Genomic DNA, 20,763 nt, shown 5'->3' with positions numbered 1-20,763 from the left:
TATGCAACAAAACTCAAGATGCTGCGAGTTGTCCTTTAATTCGTGGAGTTAAGTAAGAGAGAATACTTTTTTATTATGTACGAAAATCAGCTATAAAGGTATTTTTTGACAAGTGGCAAAGAGCAGGTAAAATAGCTTGCAAAACGAAAAGATGGCCACTGAGGCATTAAAATTCTAGAAGCTACAGAATAACAAGCGCAGCATTGGTTATCGAAATATAACATATTAGACAACTTTTTTGAGGTAGGAGGGTGGTAAATGCAGAACTTTTCTAACTGGTCTTAATAAATCTATCGAAAGGCCTATGTCGAATAGTGGATGTCTTGTCTGAAATAATAATGATATCTATAAATTAATTTGACAAATGAATCTTTAGCAATCTCGAAACATTATCGATTCAATTATAAGTTTGATACTAAACAATACGTAAAGGTGATTAAATGTACATTCTTATATAATAGTGAACTTTGACGGACGCTAAATGTGCAAGCGACACCACGGAACCAAAATAACACAGAATTATTCATACTATTTATATTTCTACCTATGCTAACCTAGTTGTATGCGAAGAATGCTAGAGGATCCCTGTTTGATAGAAACTTAAAATGAGGCTTTACGTTTTTATTTTTAAAATCGTCTACATAATGGTAATAAATACGAATAATTATTTGTTAACTGCATTAATTAGCACAGATCATCTCTAACTACCTCTTTCCATTATGTTGTTAGTTTGTGATTTTAAAAAAGATTATTTTTTTCTTCAAGCTGGTACTATTTTTTTTAAATTGATTCCAAACCAGATGTATGTTGCCACCATTTCCTACTAGAAAAATTAATCTTTATATTTATAAATAATGGTATAAAAAATTGTTAAGCCGTGGTTTCTGAACCATTTTGAAATGTTAAGTCATAGAAAGGAAACGCCACTGAACAATGAATCTGATGTATTTATTAAAAACCCAACAAATATATTAAAAAATGAAAATACCTCTCAAATGAATACACGGTAACTATTATGAACACAATGATGGCGTCAATTACAAACCAAAGCACCAGTTACTTAACATTATGAAGATACGAAAAAAATTTATAAATTGTGATTGTTTTATTGTCTATGGCATACAGAGTAACCCATAAATCAACGACAAGCCGATATCGGATTATGGTGTAGGCAGTTATTTAAACCTAAAAAGTAATTGAAAAAGAAGGCAGTTGGATGGAAAGCTAGTATATATGGTTCCAAAAAAATGGCACAATTTATTCTAAAATTCAGCCATAGCACTAAAGCTACCACCCACGATTACAGGATATAAAAAGTAAATAATTTGTAGTCAATATTAATACAACACAGCTTTCATACAATTTATTAACTTAGTTGGAAAGCTATATTTTTAAAAAAAGGTAACATTTTTAATTAATATAGCCACCTTTTATGACATTGCCATTACGTTGATTTATGAGGTAACCGTAAAATACTGACTGGGTTAGTACAAAAGTATAAAAACACTCTTCAAAAGTTTTTGCACAATAAATCTTTCACAGTTTCTTTAAATACCAACTTTCAGAAGCCTTGAAGTCAGAAAGATAAAAGAAATAATTAAAATACAATTACATAGTTTTTCAAATTATATGTGATATTAATTAAACCATCTTAACTTACTTAACCAGAAGTATGCCTAAAAATAATTAACATAAAATTTAAAAAAATTTTTTTTTTAATAATTTTGAAATTCTTTCAAGTGGAGAGCTGTATATCAAAAGCTTCTGAATGAATACATATCAAATGCATTTCATTTATTCCTTGCAACACACAGGACAGGCCAGCGTGCCCATAGGGTCCCAGGCTGGCAGCACTTTGGCCTTTTGCTTAAATACTTGCAAAACTGCTTCTGGTACGTATTTCTTATCTACTACGACCTGAAAATAAAAAAGTATATATATGCATTCATAAAAACATTTCAGTCTAAATTTATAACAGCAAATTAATAATCGCCTTATTTTTGTACTGAACAATATTACTATCAAAACCTTTTTACCGGTATGACTTCCACTGCTGGACATAGTCCCCCATAGAAGCATAAAAGTACCGGAAGGGTTGGAAGCTTGCATCTAGCGTCTTCCGGCCTTAACAAGGTCGTATCTTCAACTTGTAGGTGTAGGTCTTACTCTTGCTGATTCGTAGTCTCCATTTTAGAACTCCAAGGCTCCAGCTAGCATCTTATATATATATATATATATATATATATATATATATATATATATATATATATATATATATATATATATATATATATATATATATATAGCCTGCCTATTTCCACTTCAACCTGATATATTGGATACTTTCATGTTGATTAAACCTTAACCCATCATCATTATATTTCGATTAATTGCTACAAGAAGAGAGAGAGAGAGATATTTTGGCTAAAATAAGTTAAATACCCATTTTATCATAAAAAGACTGCCCTTGATATCTCATCATTTTCATATTTTATCTAAATTCTTTCTCTCATTTGACCTCGTTGAGAATTTCAAGGTCCCCCCTCCATGATTTAGCAACTGTGAGCATTTAGGAGGAAGATGAGTAACCATGTTTCAGTGCCGTAAGACCACTGGTAACAGACAATACATTGCACATATATCAGAATATTTCCGATGATCGGGTGATGTCAGCTTTGCCTTTATCACTAATAACAACTTTTTTTCGTTCCTTTGGTCTGTGACATGGACGCTACAGTTTCGGGTAATAAGTTTATCAGATATATTTTTTATTAACATTTGTCTTCATTCTTCCTTAACAATATGCTTTTCCTTACTTTCATCCATCATAGAATTTTTTCACACCATAAGCATCATTGTCATTCAACCATCGCCTTTCATCCTTCTTCTTCATTACCAAAGTATCACAGATTATGTATAACAACATTGTTTCCTAATTTTGTGTTTTGACTTTTCTATCTTACATTTCATTATATTCTACAACTAATTTATTATTATTCATCTTCAGTACTTTTTTATCTATTTTAAAAAAATTACAATCCTTAGGACTAATTCGATTTATTAATTGTAATAGTTGTGACCTAATTTTTATATCTTTCAATTACCTTCTGTAACATCGACATTGTCTTTGCTCTAGGCAATGCTAAAGAACAATGTCGCACAGGTCTAGAAGCTATGACACGAATCTGGTTTGCACTAATAAAAAAATAATATAGCATTTATGGAGATTTTTTTTATTTTTTATTTATTATTTTTTATATATGAGTCGTCATATTCGACTTACAGCAAAATGTATTTGAAGAAGCGAAATGAGAATTAAATGAAAAATCTTCGTCTCCCCTCAATAATATTTTTTTTAAAATTAAAAAATTGTAAAACGACGCCATATAAAAATTATAATAATATTGATTTTATTTATACAAACCTCAAAAACAAATTCCTTGAACCACGGCGTGGTGAGAAGAAGGTACCCCTTGTCGTAGTCCTTGTCGCCATATGAATTTTCTACTCTGAACTTTATAGGATTCCCTTGTTCCTAATAGTGATAAAATCTATGATTTATCAATTAAGACCTGATCAAAATATCTTACACAGTTATCTATCTGTCTGGAGAAATACCCGCTGGTATTTCATGAAGCTTTCACGTCATTAGCCCATTACAGTTAAAATTTGTCAATCATATGTTCAGCCGATAAACACTTTCTGCAAGACATAATAGGCCTCCCCAAAGATAGCCACAAAGAACAATCTGCGGCTGCCAGAATTCAGTGACTTCTATCGTGCCACCTTAACTATGTTCGTATTTTAGACGAGTAGGATTCGGCAGGTGATCTTTTTTATTTAAAGAATTACTATTACATATTTCTAACAATTATGAATAACTGTTATTTATTTACCTTAAATATATAACTTTGATCTATGCAACGCAATCAGAATCTCAGTGAGCTTTTCCTTGCACACCATATTGATTAAAAATAATGTATGATAAACAAAATAGACATGTATAAAAGTTGATAAGCATGTTTTATTCACGATGATACTTACATCGGTGCCTACAGCAGTAAACACCATTGCGTGTGTCATACACGAATCTCCATACATAAGCCTATCAGCCTTATTGAGCCCAATCTGCACTTCTGTGTTGAATATAAGCTTGAAGTCTTGTCTGAAATATTAATCATATATAATATTAGTTAATAATTATACCAGAAAAAAAAAACTGAAAATGCATTACTTCATCAACTAGTCAAACAAGGCTAAGGATGTGTTTACATGCAACCTTTTGCTCACGACCATGACCTCTTGCCTTTACGTTACACTATATACCATAATAGTCGGCGTGTTCTTGCACTAATTACATTTTAAAATTGACTTCATGTTATTTATACAATAAAGGCAAACAAAGAGTTTACAATTCCAATTTTAGTCAATCTAAAGCGATGAAGAAAGAAACATTTGAACTTGAACACTAAAAAACAAGCCGCATGTAAACCTATCTTTAATCTTCCTTGCGATTACAAACAACCACTACAATCATCTGTTACCTTTTAGCTACTTATAAGTGTTATTAAAAGAGAGCTATATAGTATAAAAATACAGTATTAATCTGGTCTTTCAAGCAGGATAAATTATGCTGTATTAATTAATGTAGTAATAATACATTGAAACTCACGCATCTAAGTCCTCCAGGCCGTTTTTACGTTCAAATCTTTTGGACAATTCACAACCAAACCATACAGCTTCCCCTCCTTGAATGCTGTCCTTCACCACTCTGTGAAATACAAATTATTTACATAAAAAATTCATAGCGGTGGAAATTATAATCCAATTTAATATATACTTAATAATACTAAAGAAACAAAAATAAAATAAATAGTGTTTAGTTTATTTTTACATTTCTTACAATAAATTATATTATAATAGGGTATTAAAATAGACATAACATATATCTGAAATTAAAATTAAAAACAAATGTCTTTGAAAAGCCTTCTTTATTTCGACATTTATAAGACTTGTACTGCACTTTTCCGACTCGAGCCTTTCCAGGGCTTTGGTTCTTTACATCCTAATAGAGGCTCATTCACTACATGTGCCAAGAACACTCTAGAATATGATGATTTAACTAATCCCAACAGTTTTTAATCACTAGGATAGTACTACCTTCGAGTTGAAATACTAACTTTATAAGTGTCTCGACAGGCTGGTTGTTGTACGCCGTCTGCCTACCGCCCACCACATTTCCGAGGCACTGCAGGGTGTATAGGTTTCCAAATGGGTTCGACGGCCTTGGATCGCTCACTAGACACACCTGGAAATTTCCGTAATGTATTTATTTCTTTTAGAAACACTACAATATATTGGGAGTCTTCATTAACATTTTAGCAAATATAACATCCAAACAATAATGATGATACAAGTTGATTTAATATGTTTACTATATAAGGGGGACCGGAAAGTAATGTCACTTTTTTGTTAAATTTATAGAACAACATTTTGAACAAGTTTTTTTTTCTTATCAACAATATATTCACCTTCGTTATTAACAAACTTTTGCCATCTAGTATACAACGCCTTCGAAGTACGTAATGAGCTACCAAATGACAATCAAATATCGACATGCGCAGAAACGACATTACTTTCCAGTCCCCCTAATACATTAAAAGTAATTATAATTTAAACTTCCAACCTTTAAAAACATTTTTTTCTTTCTATATTCTTTCTATATATACATTATTTATAATTTTCAAAACCATTGATTTTTGAACAGAGATATAAGATATATATTATTTTCAGCAAAAATGATATTCATTCACGTTTTAAGGACGTTACTCCAATAACCAATCATCCCATATACTTAATAAGGAAAACATTTTGACAATAAATACAACGTCTAATAAATCTCTAATTTACTTATACATCATAAATATGGAAATAAGTGATGTTACCTTATCATCTACATTGAATAATGGTCGCACATGCTTGTTGTAGAACTCTTGTGGAGTTAGAGCTCCCAGATTGTTATATGCCTTGTCTTTGCTGTAGAATTCGAATGTGAACTTATCGGGCGGGGTACCTGTAAAAATACTGAAATATGTAAAACGATAGTCTAAAGTAAAATATAATCATTTCAGTCCAAAGATATCTGTCGCCAGCATAGCTCTCCCCCCTCCTCTACATGACTTTCCTTCACTTCAACTTGCCAATATGCTAGGGTATGTGATTAATATAAGATTGGTGATTAAATTCATTTATCTATAAATTTACCGTCAAAGATTTCATAAGGTGTCAAAATTTGGATAAGGTCAGACCAATCAAGAGTAACATGTGGAAACAATGAAGAAGTCAAAAATATAGTTAAAGGGTGGTAGAAGCTGGTTCGTCATCGTGGCAACCTTTGGGGGAGGCTTATGTCTTGCAATGGGTATCTATCGACTGACATGGTGATGAAAGTGTTTTGTAATCCAGTGCGGCAAACCGTTAAATGTTAGAGGTCCATGTTAAAGTATTCCTTGAATGTCATGGGTCAATATACTCGTATATGTATCATAGCCCTCTCTTTGTTTTTTGCATGTCAGTTCAACTCATAACATTATATTATCCTTGTATTACTGTAGGCTAACATAGCAACAACATTTTAAAACAAATATAGAATGTCAACCTTAAATACAAACAACTGTTGACTGAACTGAGCATTCGATTCTACGTCCGTCCCATTTCTAGGAGCGGTACCGAGGTTTCGGTAGCACTGCAATCCTGAGTCTTGCCATGTATAAACTTTACCTTTATTAAGTTACTAGTATCAACTTTCCTCTTGATACCAACTGTGCACAATCGTCTTTAAGTCGTCATGTATGGGTCATAATGAAATAGAGTATAGACAATTATATTTATACTTACCTAAGCAAGTAGCGACGATGTTGTATATAATAGCCATTTGCCCGTCAATTGTCTTCTGAATATCCGCGTCCGATGCCTTTGAGGTTACTTTGGTGCGCAACTCCTTGGCGAATTCACGCAGCTAAAATTGTACAATATACATGTTGATTGGAAATAGGTGTAAAAGTTTTAAGATGTGAATGTATTTGCCGTCAAATAATGTATGGTTCACCCTATCCAAAAATCAATAGTTTACAAACAATAAAGTAAGAAAAAGTGTCTCTAAAAATCCAATTACTACATATTAATATCAATTATTGTTTACAATCTCTTTATGTAGCGTCACCCCTTGAAAGCTTTTACTACCTGTTTTCAATCACCATGTATAGAGTTGCTAAACATTTCATTTGTTTATATTAAACTAATAAAAATAATTTTTCTAATATACAGCTGATAGGCATGTACAGTACCCGCCGATAAATATTGTACATCGACCATTAGAAAGAGACAATCGGCTAATTTTAATTTCGTACAGCACTATCTCTGTCCCACAATACCTATGTGAAGTTTTATCAGTCATTGTATTTCGTGCGACAGAGATAACATCTAATGTACTGTTAAATTATTCCGAGGGATACAGTTAGAGAAAAAATGTTTAACATTTTGTTAATAATATGAACTACTTTTGATATTGACTACCATATGGCAGGTTAATAAATAACTATGAAACTAAACACGATAAGAGAAAAAAATATTAAATATTTAATTTATATAGTTTAGAATGGTTGAATAGGACTGGGAATCGTAGATCGCGGGTTTAAATCCCGGAATACAGTCTTGTATATAATTCACACTTTGTGAATTAATTATATAGGATTGCCACTGCTCACAAATAAGCTTCCAGAGGATGGGCAGCAGCGTTCTCTGCGTACCATAGTACCATACTGAGATCGCAAATCCACCTGCCAAGCGAGGCGATAATAATATATACCCACCAACAGAGGGCGTTTATATTACGTAATAGATATAGATAGAGCAAGAAATATTTTGGTATACAGCCTAACAAGACCAATGATTTATATTTAGAGACCTGTTTTAGATATTTTATATATTTTGAAAATTACCTTGGTTTTAATTAGAGCATTCATATGCAGACTGCGGCGAGAACTGAAAGACTCGGGGAAACATTTTTTGGGCATCAACCCATATTTATTGACCAAGTTCACGATCATATCCCACTGTCCGCCATCGTTAATGGGGTCCTGTTGAAAAATACAACAAATACATGTATTACGTTTACGGCAAGATTGATTTAAATTTTAGATCAAGTTAATCTTAAGTATTTAGATTTAATTAAATTTATTATCATCAAGTACTAGAGGAATAGAAGGAAAACACAAGAAATGAAAAAACCAAATAATCAAAATTTGCTTTAATTTATTTTGTTTTTAAATTTATAACTAATAGCACACAATATAAAACATTTTAAATGTCTAGTGGTAACACCTGTGGTTTAATACCACTAATGTTTATTCTATAAATAATTACCAGTATTGCAGTAACACGTAAATAGCTAAAAGCAATTATTTTAAAAGATCTTTACTTGCATACACGCAGGTGCATGTAGTTTTTCTAGCTCTAGCATTTTTTCATTACAAAAAATTCATACGAAAAAATGTAATAAGTAAATCTTTACTTTTATTAAATATACTTCCAATTTTATATTTACAACAAAATTAGTAAATTTAAAAATCTCGAACTAAGCCAATATTAACATTTAAGAAATATACATCTGAGTATTTGACATATGGTCAATATGACCATATAGGAGAAAATATACAAAAGAAATAAATTATTTAATATTACCTTCAATAAAAAGCTGACGAGACGACCCTCTAATGCTTCTCCTTGCTTAGCAGTTTCCACAATATTGTTAAGCCAATAGTGTGAACGTTCAATCTTGTCCCAAAAGAATAAGTAACTGTAAATAAACATGAAGTCATTAATATTTTATCAACATCTTTTCTCTTTTTCACTGTGAGTCAAAAAACTATGTTTTTGATATTTGAAACATCACTTTTAATATATTATAGGTAATAATATATGTAAATAATTATTACATTAGGTTGAACCTTATTAAGGTAAGATTTTTAATTGTAACGACTAATTTAAACGAGAATAAAGAACATGTATGCGAGCATTGACGACCGACTGACGAAAGGAACGGCCGATACTCCTCCACGTCTCTGTGCGCACATACCTAAAGCGCAGTACAGCGGTTTTGATAATACAACAGTTGAAATATGTCAACGCTCATGCATGTAAATTTGTCAAACTAGTTGCAATAATATAAATAAAAATAATAATAAAATAATAACTTTAAGGCTTCTATTTTTACCGAAATCTTACTTTAGTAGAATTTATCTGATAACACATGAAACTAACCCTTGAGAAAATTCAAATTCATCGAGACCATATTTCTTCATGAAGGGCAGACGCATGACATTAAGTGCAGCGAAAAGCCAGCACCTTCCAGTGTTTTCTTGATTTGTCACCGGTTTTCCTTCAGACTCCACCTACATAAATAAATGTACCTAATAAACTTATCATCATATTACCCCATAAACCCCCATTACAAGGCACAGGCCTCGCAAGTGCTTATAGTGACCTTGACTATGTCATCGATCAATCTATTGGACGATCTATCCGCGCCGCGTCCACCGGTTCAAATTCATAATAAAAACAAATTTATACACAATTTGTGATTAATTACATTGTACGGAGAAGTCAGATATGATGTTCAGAGCTTACAACGCGTATAACAGAATTAAGGAAGCCTTCTTGCAATGCATTAACGTTCACCTAGACTGTCTACCTAACCAAATTTAATTTTTGATCGTACCAATGCTGCTTTAGGAGCTGGATCCTGAAATGACTTGACACTCACTCCTGATAGGCCTATATTCTTCCTTATTTATTTTATTTTGTTTGCAAATCAATTAACATAAAAATAAATCACATGTAATAGACGAAAAAGAAATGAAGTATTGTAAGAGAAAGATTTTGCTGGTTTATCTCTGGCACCTACACTTCTACTGCTTAAAAATGTTTATTTTTATGTGGATATTACTATAGAAATAAAACTTTTAATACTATTACCCATGGTCATGGGCAAGAATGAGGTATTGGATGTTTGAGCCTCAGTTATTCTACATAATACATTGTTAACTTGCAACATTCATCTATGAGACCTTTAAGGTTGCCAGCCACTCAATTCCTAGGAGTATGCAAAGTAATAGCTTGAGCTGAGGCTCCTAAAGAAACTGTCAATACTACATATCACAGTCCTTTGCCATTTCACACACCTTGAAGCTGTAAATACAAAGTAAATTGGACCAATGGACCAAAAGCCGAATGATCATCATAACTAACCGCAGAACATTCACTGCTGGACATGGGCCTCATCAAAAGATTTCCAGTAAGACCCTTTGGAAGTGCCCTGCATCCAGCATCTTCAGACAACCTTTAAAAGTTGTTTGTCTAATTTGTGAGTAATGTCCTATGTTGCACTTGCCGGTCCATGGTCTCTACTCTTGACTTAGTCCTAGTGTAGCTATGTATTAAAACACAAATGTGTACAAACTCTAATGACCAAGGATTTAAAAATTTGTACAGTACTCACTTTGATGTTGTAAACATGCAAGGTGCTGTCAGCCTGTCTTCTTCTAATAGCAACTTCAAAGGGGTCAAACCGAGTACAGGCATTCTGTGCCAACTCATTTTTTGGATCAGCATAGAACTTCTCTTTCAATTTTGTTAAGGCTTCTAGACTGAGAGGCTCTGAAATAAAAAAAAATATTTAATTACCTAGTTTGTTGTAATAAAAAGTCATTTACTTTTGCATCAGTATTAGCAGATATTAGTTAAAAGGATTGTATTTCCAAGTGGATCGATATATCATTGAAACTATTTCATTAACTTATCACAAGTTATTTATTAATGTGCAAAGTAAATGAGTAATAAGCACACTTAAATTGGAACATAATTGAGTAGGTTATCAATATTTTTATATAAGATTACATAAGACATATAAACGCATCCAGTGAAACAATCATCTCAAAAACTGATCATCAACATGGTAACTGAACAAAATGAATTGTAAGGGGGACCTGCAATGGATGAAATTTTACTATTATATATATATATTTTTTTGATTATATATTATATTTTTGATTTTCAAACAGTTTACCACAAGAAATTTCCAGACTGACTACAAAGGGTAATAGTTATATGTTATAAAAAATTTTGGATTTGTAAAATATATACATATGCATATGCATATATACATATGCTATAAATATTTCATAATTTTTACATGTGCTTTGTTCCAATCAGACCACATGTCATAATTTCAATTAAAAAACAATTCTTAGCTGTTCAGTCACTCCATGAAAATATTTTTTTCACTTTGTTGCAAAACTCATGAATTTTCAACTTTTTTTAAACTTTTTATAAAATTACCCAACATTGTATAATTATAAAATGTTCATTTCCAAGAAACAGACTCTAAAACTATATTAATTTTATTTCTTAATCCCTTGTAGTATGTATTCATTTCATATTATTAGAAAAATGAACATTTTTCCCTAACATCCACTATGAACAATTTTTTACTAATTTAAAAATCCAGAATCCAATTTGATGCAATCCTTTTATTTAATAACTGTTAATAGATTTATTCATTAACATTAAAAATAAACTAATCTATGAATTTAAATAATTTGTGTCATGCAATTACACATTTATTTATTGTACATTTACTTCTTCCCAGTAATAGTTTTGATAAAAAAATACGGATTACGGTAATTTAGGATTTTATACAGAACATTAAATGTATACAAACCACCCATGAGGCTCTGAACTTGATCTCCATTATTAAAGAACTCCAGCTTTATGTTTTAGCTTTTATTCTATTAACTGATTAGTCATGCGAAATAAACTCACTTGAGTGGATGAACTCAATGCCCACGAAGTTTTTATTGAGCTTAGTGACAAACGAATTAAATAATGCTACTTTGATTAATTTATTCATTTAATTGTGTAAGTCATAAGATTTCATTTTCCAAAACAATTTTGACATTCCTGACCGTAATTTACTTCATAAAAACAACTATTTACGAATGATGAATCTTTGTAAAACCTTTTTGGTTTAACACCTGTTTCAGAAATGGACTCGAACATATTGAAAAAGTTTTGCAGTTAATTTAACTCTATCTTCGTTATGTATAAAAAAACGTTTTCTTATTAATAAAATATTCTTACCTGTAGACATAGCGGCTGAAATTCTTAGCGGCGTTCTGTACTTCAATAAGTTTACGACTGTTTTAATAAGCATTCAAACAAAACTATTGCACTTGTAATCGGGAGATGATAAACAAAAGAAAAGGTAATTATTTGCTAAAAAGAAAGGAAAGGAAATCATAAAATGTTTGTGAAATTGTTTGAATTTAAGCAACTCTCTCGCTCATTCCTTGTGACAAATGACTTTCAGTTTTATGTCGTGGGCGCGTTCGTTGAACTATTCAGCTGGTAAACAGCTGTTTACATATATTATTTCTGATAACTATGATTAAGATGTTTTTTTTAACAAAAACGAAATTCTTCATTATAATGAACTAAAAGATTAAATAATTATAGTTCAATTGCAAAAAAACATGAATATTACGAATTATAGTCTAGCAATACACCTTTTAACTTTTTGGCGCCTAATTCAAATAGAGAGAGAAATTTAAACATTTTGTAATCATTTGTATGACGTTTTAATACATTTTTAATGTATATTTTGTTATTTAAATGCGCAGGTTTAGCTTATAATATCACATTCTGTAGAATATATTATATACATCGGTCAAAATATAGAAATAAGAATCGTTGTGCTAACATTCATTTAGACGTTTTGTCTACTTCGAAAAGAAAATCAATACTTAGGTTTTCATTTATAGTAGGTAACCCTGTTCGCAGATATTTGTAGTGTATCTTAACATCGGGCACTGTTGTTATGCCATATACTTTATATAACATAAACCTTAATGATTTCTCAATATTTTAACCATTTAGTGTCTCCAAAATTAATATAATTAGATTACCATAATGTCATTGAAAGCATACGACGACGCGTGTGCAAGGGCAGAGTTATTTGGTCAACCTTTACCAGATAGAGATGAATTTCTGGAGAAACACAAATACTTGGATGTTGTAGAGTTTGAAGAAGTTGATATAAGAACAGCTGAGGTAAAAAATTTTTTTTCAAAATATCTAAATGACAACCAATTGTTAATCACAGTATTAAAATTACAGGTTTCTTTTAAAATTATTTATATAAGAATGTTTATTAAATAATACAAGAAAAAGTTCATCATTAAGTTAAGTTCATTTTTTAATTTTTCAAAGTTGTTTTATTAGAAATTTTACAAGTGATCTATAAAAATACTGACACATTTAGACTTTACAATATGCTTTCTATTATACACTACCTTAATGCTAAGATAGTTTTAAGTTGAGGTCATTAGATGGCGTGGTTATTTTATCGAGCGAGATATCATTTAATTGCCTAATATATTGAACTTAATTTAATTTTTTATAAAAAAATAAAATATAAATTTAATTCTGATTCTTACATGATATAAAATTAATTAAATTTAATTCTTAATCTATTACACATAGTTACTATGTGACGTAAATTAATTAACACCGACAGAGGAGTAAATCTCTATGCGAATGATTGCGGTTTAAAAATAAAATCTTTCACATGTTATATAATTTTCCTAGTTCTGTTTTGATAGACGACCGAGAGGTAATGTTATTAATAACTATCAATATCTGCATTTTAATATTCTAAATGTTTAATTAAATTTTTTACAAACAAAAATCTTGATAAATTATTTAAGATTTATTTGAATTAGATTTGACGATTTAATTAATGTACAGCACAAAAAATAAGGATTTTTATTTTGGATTATATATGTGGCGCCTATATCAGTTGCCAAGCAAAAATGCGCATTACAGCTTGACAGGCGCTTCTGCACACACTATTCTTATTTTTATAAAATAGAATTTTTTAAAACATTAAAAGTCATTAGCAAAATCATAGTGAATTATAAAATGTTAATTGTAATACCTATCATAATAGCAACGTTTATATTAAGATTACTATAGATAAAATATTTATATTTGAGAGATAAAATCAGGAATAGTGAGATCGTTAATAATAGAAAATAATCCATATAACATCCAATAGATTGGCATGTTGAAGTGGTATTGGTTGCTACCTCTTCATTTTCCGAAAGGCAGACCTCATTGCGTTCAGGACGATGATCTTGTTAGTCCGGCTTTATATTCGATATATTATATGGGGCAGGTCCATATCCAGTTGACGTCCTCCGATTGAAACGCTGACGAGTTGTTAATATGAGAAATTTATTTTCTTTAATTACAGAATACGGCGATGCTTAATGATGATTTGAAAGACGCGAGCAGTGGCTTAACGGAGTTGAACACAATTTTATCGTCTACACAAACAAAACTGAATCGGTTAAAGGTATTCATTGTTTTAGAGTAACCATTATAATCTTGTTAGTTCTACATTTATCCAATGCTATAAATACTCTCTATATCTTTCAAGCTCCCTTCTGTTATTTCCATCATTTAATTTTGTTATTAACTTATTTTCGACGATGATTTGGAAGGGATTTAACATTTTTCTAAACTAGGCTTTAAACGTAAAAGTTTTATTTTTATCTGTCAATGGCGGCTTTATAGTTACGATAAGCCGTATGTTTCTAGACTATTATTTTATTCATTTATTTTCAGAAAATTAACAGGTAAGTTAAATATAATAATAATAAGAGAATATAAATACGAAAAGTGCAGTAATAATTATTATATCAATTCTTCAAGATTCCATTAAGGTAGTAGCAAATTCTGCAAAATAATTACAATATTATTGTCTTATAACTTTCACAGTTGGTTATTAATAATATTTTAACCTTTAGTTAAAAAATATTTCCATTTACCAACAGCTCTACTGACATTTTTTCACTAACATATTTTTGAGAGAAGTTATTCTCAACTTTAAATAATGATAAAATACAAACGGAATCGGCTAACAGATAATAATAGTGAAGTTTCCTTGGACTTGAAATGTATCAAGTATAAATAATAAACTCGAAATATTTGCAGACACAATTCAGATCTAAAAAGTCACCAATATTTTAAATAAATTTTAAGATATTTACGTTTATATTCTATGATTTATTTATTATCTGTATTAAATGTTAAATAAATATGTAAAATAAGTGATCAGTCATCGATTTCATAACATTAGTTTATGTATTTTAAATACCACTTATTGAATAATTAACTTAACTTACGTAAACTTATAAAGTCTCAGTTTTTGGGGATATGACACGCTTTGTAAATGATGTCTTGATTTTAATTGATATTTCCACTATGAGTTCAATAAGTTCTTCATCACTGGCTTAGTTATAGTAATTTGGCTAGAAGGTTTCGATATGAAATTCGGCACAAGCCATGTTCAGCTATGCATTGTCAATTGGCAGGTCATCAAATTCTCTAATTGCTAAGATTAGTAGTCCATCAATTGGTTCGTCGTGCAGGCGCGTTAGGGAACTTCGGCTTAAACTATCGTCGTTTCAGCCCATAGACGCCCACAGCAGTATAAAGCTTTCCCCTAAAGATATCTGTGTGGGAGATCTATGCCTTGCAGTGGGGGGATATACCATAAGCGCCACGCTTGGCAGGCGAATTGGAAATCTATGTGTGCTATTATGGTACGCAGAATATGCTGCTGTCCATCTCCTGGCAACTCCTTTGTGAGTAGTGGCAATCCCATGTAAATAATGCACAGTTTTAATGACTGTATCCCGGGAATAGAAGCTGCGGCCTATGATCGCAAGTCTCAGTCCTGTACCGCTGGGACATCGCTTCTCAACGACGACGAATTAAGGTATCATAAAACGCGTACAAGATCTGTTTGCTCAGTTATTGTACTTTTTGTTAGATGGTCGGACCCTATTGCCTTATTGACACTGCACTGGACATTATGCTAGTTTATATATGTATGTTTACATGTATTTATTCATTTGCTTGCTCAATTTTTTTCCTAAGAATTATTTTCTGTCTTTTTCAGGGTGTATGTGGAAGCTTAACGAATTTTTTTCGCGTAAAACTTACAGCTAAGGACAATCTATCTTATTCCAGCGATCCCAGTTACATCGGCCAAATGAATTATGACAAAGATTATGTTCCGCCTAAAAATTCGGAAATAAGTTCCATTAACACGGGCCTCGGTCCCAATGACGATGAATTTACACAACGCTCGCCGAAACTCAAAGTGAATGGTCCAGATATAAATACGGCTTTGGATGATTTAAAAACTATGGAGAAAGTTGAGAAAACACCAATTTTAAGGATCGATAAGCAGGTTACATCACAAAATAGTAAATTGGACAATTTGATAATGCAAGCTGAAAGAGCGCAGTCGTCGTTGCAGCATCAGAATAAACAAATGAGAAGTTTCTTACGATAATTATGCCTCTGTGTATAGTGGTATTAAATTATTGTAAATAGTACGCGGAAGATATATTCATAGCTTATCTGGACATTCATTTTACTTATCATCGTTGATTAGTGCTAATTGCTTTTTTGGAAATGGTGTTATAAATCACAACGAAATTATCTTCCTCTATTTAACCTTTAAAGCTATATTTAATGAAAAAAAAATATTATTTTAAGTATTTTTATGAGTCTTTATTTAAGCGTCATGAATTCTTTCGTCTAATAATGTTTGCTTATAGCTAGCTGACTAAGAAATCGTCATACTTATGAAATAATACTATTTATTGTGATATTAACGGCTGTTAGTGTTTAACACAAAATACTCCCATATTTAACTCCAATGTTTTAATGTTGAACGAAATAAATATAAAAATAAAAGTGTGTATGTTATTTTTATTTAATTTTCATTCTGTTATCAAGATAAGATCCGTAGATGAATGAAGGTAACATATAGACTGGCATGGATTGGCATGTTGACCGAAGGCTGCTGGTGCCCTAATGTACTGGAGTAAAGACCATGGACTGGCAAGGATGTAATAAGGCCGTCCACCTATAGGCTATTCACTTCCACTAAGATTATATACCTTGGGGGTACATGGTGGATAGACAACCTTACTAAGGTTGTTGGTTGACCCTGAACGTATTACCAACTGGTCTTATTGAAAATCTATGTGGGAAGCCTACGTTCAGCTGTGGTCATCCATCCGACAGGAATATTGATGATTGTGATAAAGAAGATAAAACCTAATTGAATGACAAGGACATTGCTAAAAAATGTCCAATAAGGAAACAAATCTTCCTGGTCGATCTCCAGACGATGATGAACTTTACTTTTTTTTAATTTACAGTGAAACGTGACAATGCCAAGGCGGAATAAAAACTGGATCGTCTGAAGCATGAAATCGAGTTATATAAGTATCTGTTTAATGTACCATAACTTGACATTACTACCGAGTACTCTAAACGTAACAATGCTATTCTCTCTTGTTATTTGTCATCTCATAGTTTCAATTGTTGGCAGTCCGTTTCATAAGTATCCATTCGTTTTTTTATTGGACGTCGGTAATGAAGAACTAGAGAAAACGAATACGGAACAAATCCGTGTGACTGTACCGGGCGGATCTTTGGCCATACGGTATCCTGCTTTAGCTGATGGAGATCTAATAACTCATGTGAGAGTTAGCGGAATTGATTTCGGAACTGATCTTAAAGCCAACATTATTGACGGTGGACCTGGTTACAAATACGTTATTCTCGTATTCTCTGGTAATACAGGTATCCCATATGATGCTGTTGTGACGGTACAAACAGTACCAAGCGACAAAGTTTTAGAAAATAGTGATAACACTTCCTTCACTTATGCAAATAGTGATAATCAAGTTAATGCCCAGATATCCGACGAGAATGATATGAGTAGCGACAAAGAAATGGATGAAGACAGTGAAGACATTATTACAAAAAACAGAAGCAATGGTGAATTAACGCAGCAGAGCTCAAATTTATACGAGCAAATAACTGCTAACGACGGCGAAGATGGTGATTCTTCAGAAGTTGCTAGTGACAGCCATGTTGATAATAGTAATGAAGAATCACACATAACAGGAAATAATCAAAACGATGATTCAGATGAAAATGAAGTAAACGATGACAACGATGAAGATGAAGATAATCAATATCGAGCAGAAAAATTACAAGCAAAATCTAGTGATTTTATTTCTAACAGTAAGTACGAAACTAATTCGTTTGACAGTGAAACAGTAAGTAAGTCATTAAATGAAGAAGAATCTTTAGACGAGGACGCCAAAATGTATAGACAAGACAGTATTTATGATGCCCAAGGCCATAATGCATATTCTAGTGGAGACGCTGATGAAATAGATCAAATGTTCAATGACGAAGAAATACATAATGATTCGGATAAGCATAAGGACTCTAATAACAATAGCTTTGATCCTGATTACGATTCAGCTGTAGCTTATTAAAAGTAAATATTTAAGTATTGATCAATATAAGAAGATTTTAAATTATTTTTAATTAAGTTTTGGAAATGTTGATTACTTAGATGTTTAAGTTTAATAGGTTTATAGATGAATCGTGTTTATTTCGTATAATAATCAAATGGTTTAATTTGTAATATAATTTCCAGAATGTTTATTAAAGTAAATAATTATCCTCTTATTAATGCATATTAATTTTTAACGGAATATAATACGTTTAAACAAATCAATTACAATTAACATGTTTAAGTTATATGCCTGGACATCATAAATAAAGAAATGTTTCGCGTATGTGTAAAATAAGGCATTTTTAAGTATAAATCGTGTAGTACTAGATAAATATTTTCATTGTAATTTTATTTAATTCCTTCATTAGTATAAAAATAAATTAATTAACAATTGTACGGGTGTTATTACGTTAAATCAAGATGGTAAATGCAGTTATGCTTTTACGTCGCAGTGTTTGTAATTATTTTTAATTGTTACATCTTCAGAGGTATTTCGCAGAGCGATTTTTTTTAATTCGTCGTGATTTCGTCAAGGTGACTATATCACTATTGTGTTTTATTTATATTTTCTACATATTTTAACCTTCCGTTCTTCATTTTAAATACAAATAAGTGAGTTTCTATCGATATTTTGATTTCTTCTGAAAACGGAGAGGCTGTTACATTTCATCGGATTGCATATTAAATCAGAAAATCTCATTCTAGACGTATACAAATCTGGATGGATCTTCTATAATATAAAATATAATGTAAAATTTTGAATTTGTACAAGGGAATGTGTTAGGATTTTTGCACTACAAACATATAAAGACTATATTCATTCATTTACTTCAACTGATAGACGCCTACTACTAGGTAATAGGTTTCCCCCTTGATTTCCAAAAGGAAGTTGTCTGTATCTTGCTTTATCCAAAGACCTAAACATGGCGTCTTTTCACCTTGTGAGCGGATGCCGTATCGTAAATTGTTTAAAATCCGAAAACTACGAAGATATCGAACACATTTTTCAAAATCGTAATTAAAGTTCGTGAATAAACGAGTCCATATTTTCGCAGTCTAACTTAGGCTGAAAACTTGCATGTAATAAAAAACCTTATTGTAGAAAATGTCGTAATAACTTCAAACTTTTATTCTTTAAACAAAAAAAGTAGTGTTATGCAGTATTCAGTAAAATTGACCATCGTGGCGATCTTTAATGGAAGCTTATTAATTGCAGTGGGCGTCTATCTAGAGATGATGATGAAGTAGTAATAAGAATTTTTAAAATGATTTTTCTTAATTAAATATCATTATGTTATTTAATGTTACTGTAAGATTTATGGATAGTGAACACACATAATTAACACCGATAACCAAGGAACATGTATATGTATATTCAGTTGGCATGAAAAGGCCTTTAGGGGTTGTTTTAGTTTGTGAGAAAGCTATCGTTTTATAATTTATTTATATGTATGGCGTATTTAAAAGTATGCGTCGGCGCAATGGAAAGATCGATGTTCAACTTCGTTAACCAACTCCGCCCAGGGTATAAATCGTGGTGATTGCTTCGGCGGTCGTCATTCTGTTTCCAGTTGATTTATTTAATTGGAAGTTGTCGACCATTTTGGCTTCAAATAGTACCTACTTGAAATATTGAAGAATTAAACAAGTTTCCGCTTTTTGATTTTTAAACAATGCTTTTAAATACAGTTCTCTTTTTTACTTTATTTATGACACACAATTATTTTACTTTACACCATCACACTGTTTTAAGAGAGTCCAGTATCACCTGTGTTTATATATTTAATCTATATAACAGAAAGCTTGAAGTAACATAAATTTTAAAGACAAGTAGCGTTTGCAATTCCGAAGGCCTCTTTCTAAGCGCGTGACGTTGCTTCTCCACACCGAATACATATAGCTAAATACGCCTACTACCTGAGCAAATATGTGTGTTCCAATAATTTATTGAAAATTGAAATATAAATTTCAAGATACGTGACGCTGCCACTACGCACTGACTAAATATAATTAAATACGCCGTCTACTCAAGCAAAGATATGTTCCGATAGTTTACTAACAATTAAAACATAAATTATAGAGATACGTGACGTTGCCACTTTGCTCAAACTGTATATAGATGGATACGCCCTCTACCTAAGCAAAGACACATCTTTCTTTTATCAGAACTTTTCTTCTATCAGAACACATCAGTTCTGATAGTTTACTAAAACTTTGGAGAGTGTGCGTCAGAATCACACCAAATA

At 31.4% G+C, this 20,763-nt stretch overlaps 2 protein-coding genes across 2 annotated transcripts; one reads left to right on the top strand and one right to left on the bottom strand.

Moving 5' to 3' along the window:
• Nucleotides 1-935: 935 nt before the first annotated feature.
• On the bottom strand, nucleotides 936-12,404 carry LOC137924049 (bleomycin hydrolase). The gene is made up of 12 exons (XM_068767359.1): nucleotides 12,199-12,404; nucleotides 10,559-10,716; nucleotides 9,322-9,452; nucleotides 8,743-8,857; nucleotides 8,001-8,138; nucleotides 6,898-7,018; nucleotides 5,946-6,073; nucleotides 5,181-5,308; nucleotides 4,673-4,771; nucleotides 4,045-4,165; nucleotides 3,425-3,535; nucleotides 936-1,917 (listed from the first exon to the last, which is right to left on the bottom strand). Exons 1-12 carry the CDS (start codon nucleotides 12,269-12,271, stop codon nucleotides 1,795-1,797), a joined length of 1,446 nt encoding a protein of 481 aa, XP_068623460.1. The 5' UTR covers nucleotides 12,272-12,404; the 3' UTR covers nucleotides 936-1,794.
• Nucleotides 12,405-13,026: 622 nt separating this feature from the next.
• Nucleotides 13,027-16,582, top strand: LOC137924316 (uncharacterized). Its single transcript, XM_068767707.1, has 3 exons — nucleotides 13,027-13,167; nucleotides 14,372-14,473; nucleotides 16,085-16,582. Exons 1-3 carry the CDS (start codon nucleotides 13,027-13,029, stop codon nucleotides 16,481-16,483), a joined length of 642 nt encoding a protein of 213 aa, XP_068623808.1. The 3' UTR covers nucleotides 16,484-16,582.
• The last annotated feature ends 4,181 nt before the right edge of the window (nucleotides 16,583-20,763 follow it).

This window comes from Battus philenor, unplaced genomic scaffold (assembly GCF_028537555.1).
Source record: "Battus philenor isolate CCGP_79_NKW_IND1 unplaced genomic scaffold, ilBatPhil1.0.hap1 SCAF_23, whole genome shotgun sequence".
In the NCBI taxonomy this organism is placed as follows: Eukaryota; Metazoa; Arthropoda; class Insecta; order Lepidoptera; family Papilionidae; genus Battus; species Battus philenor.
Note: the sequence above shows the minus strand (reverse complement) of the source record. Positions and strands in the feature narration are given on the sequence as shown.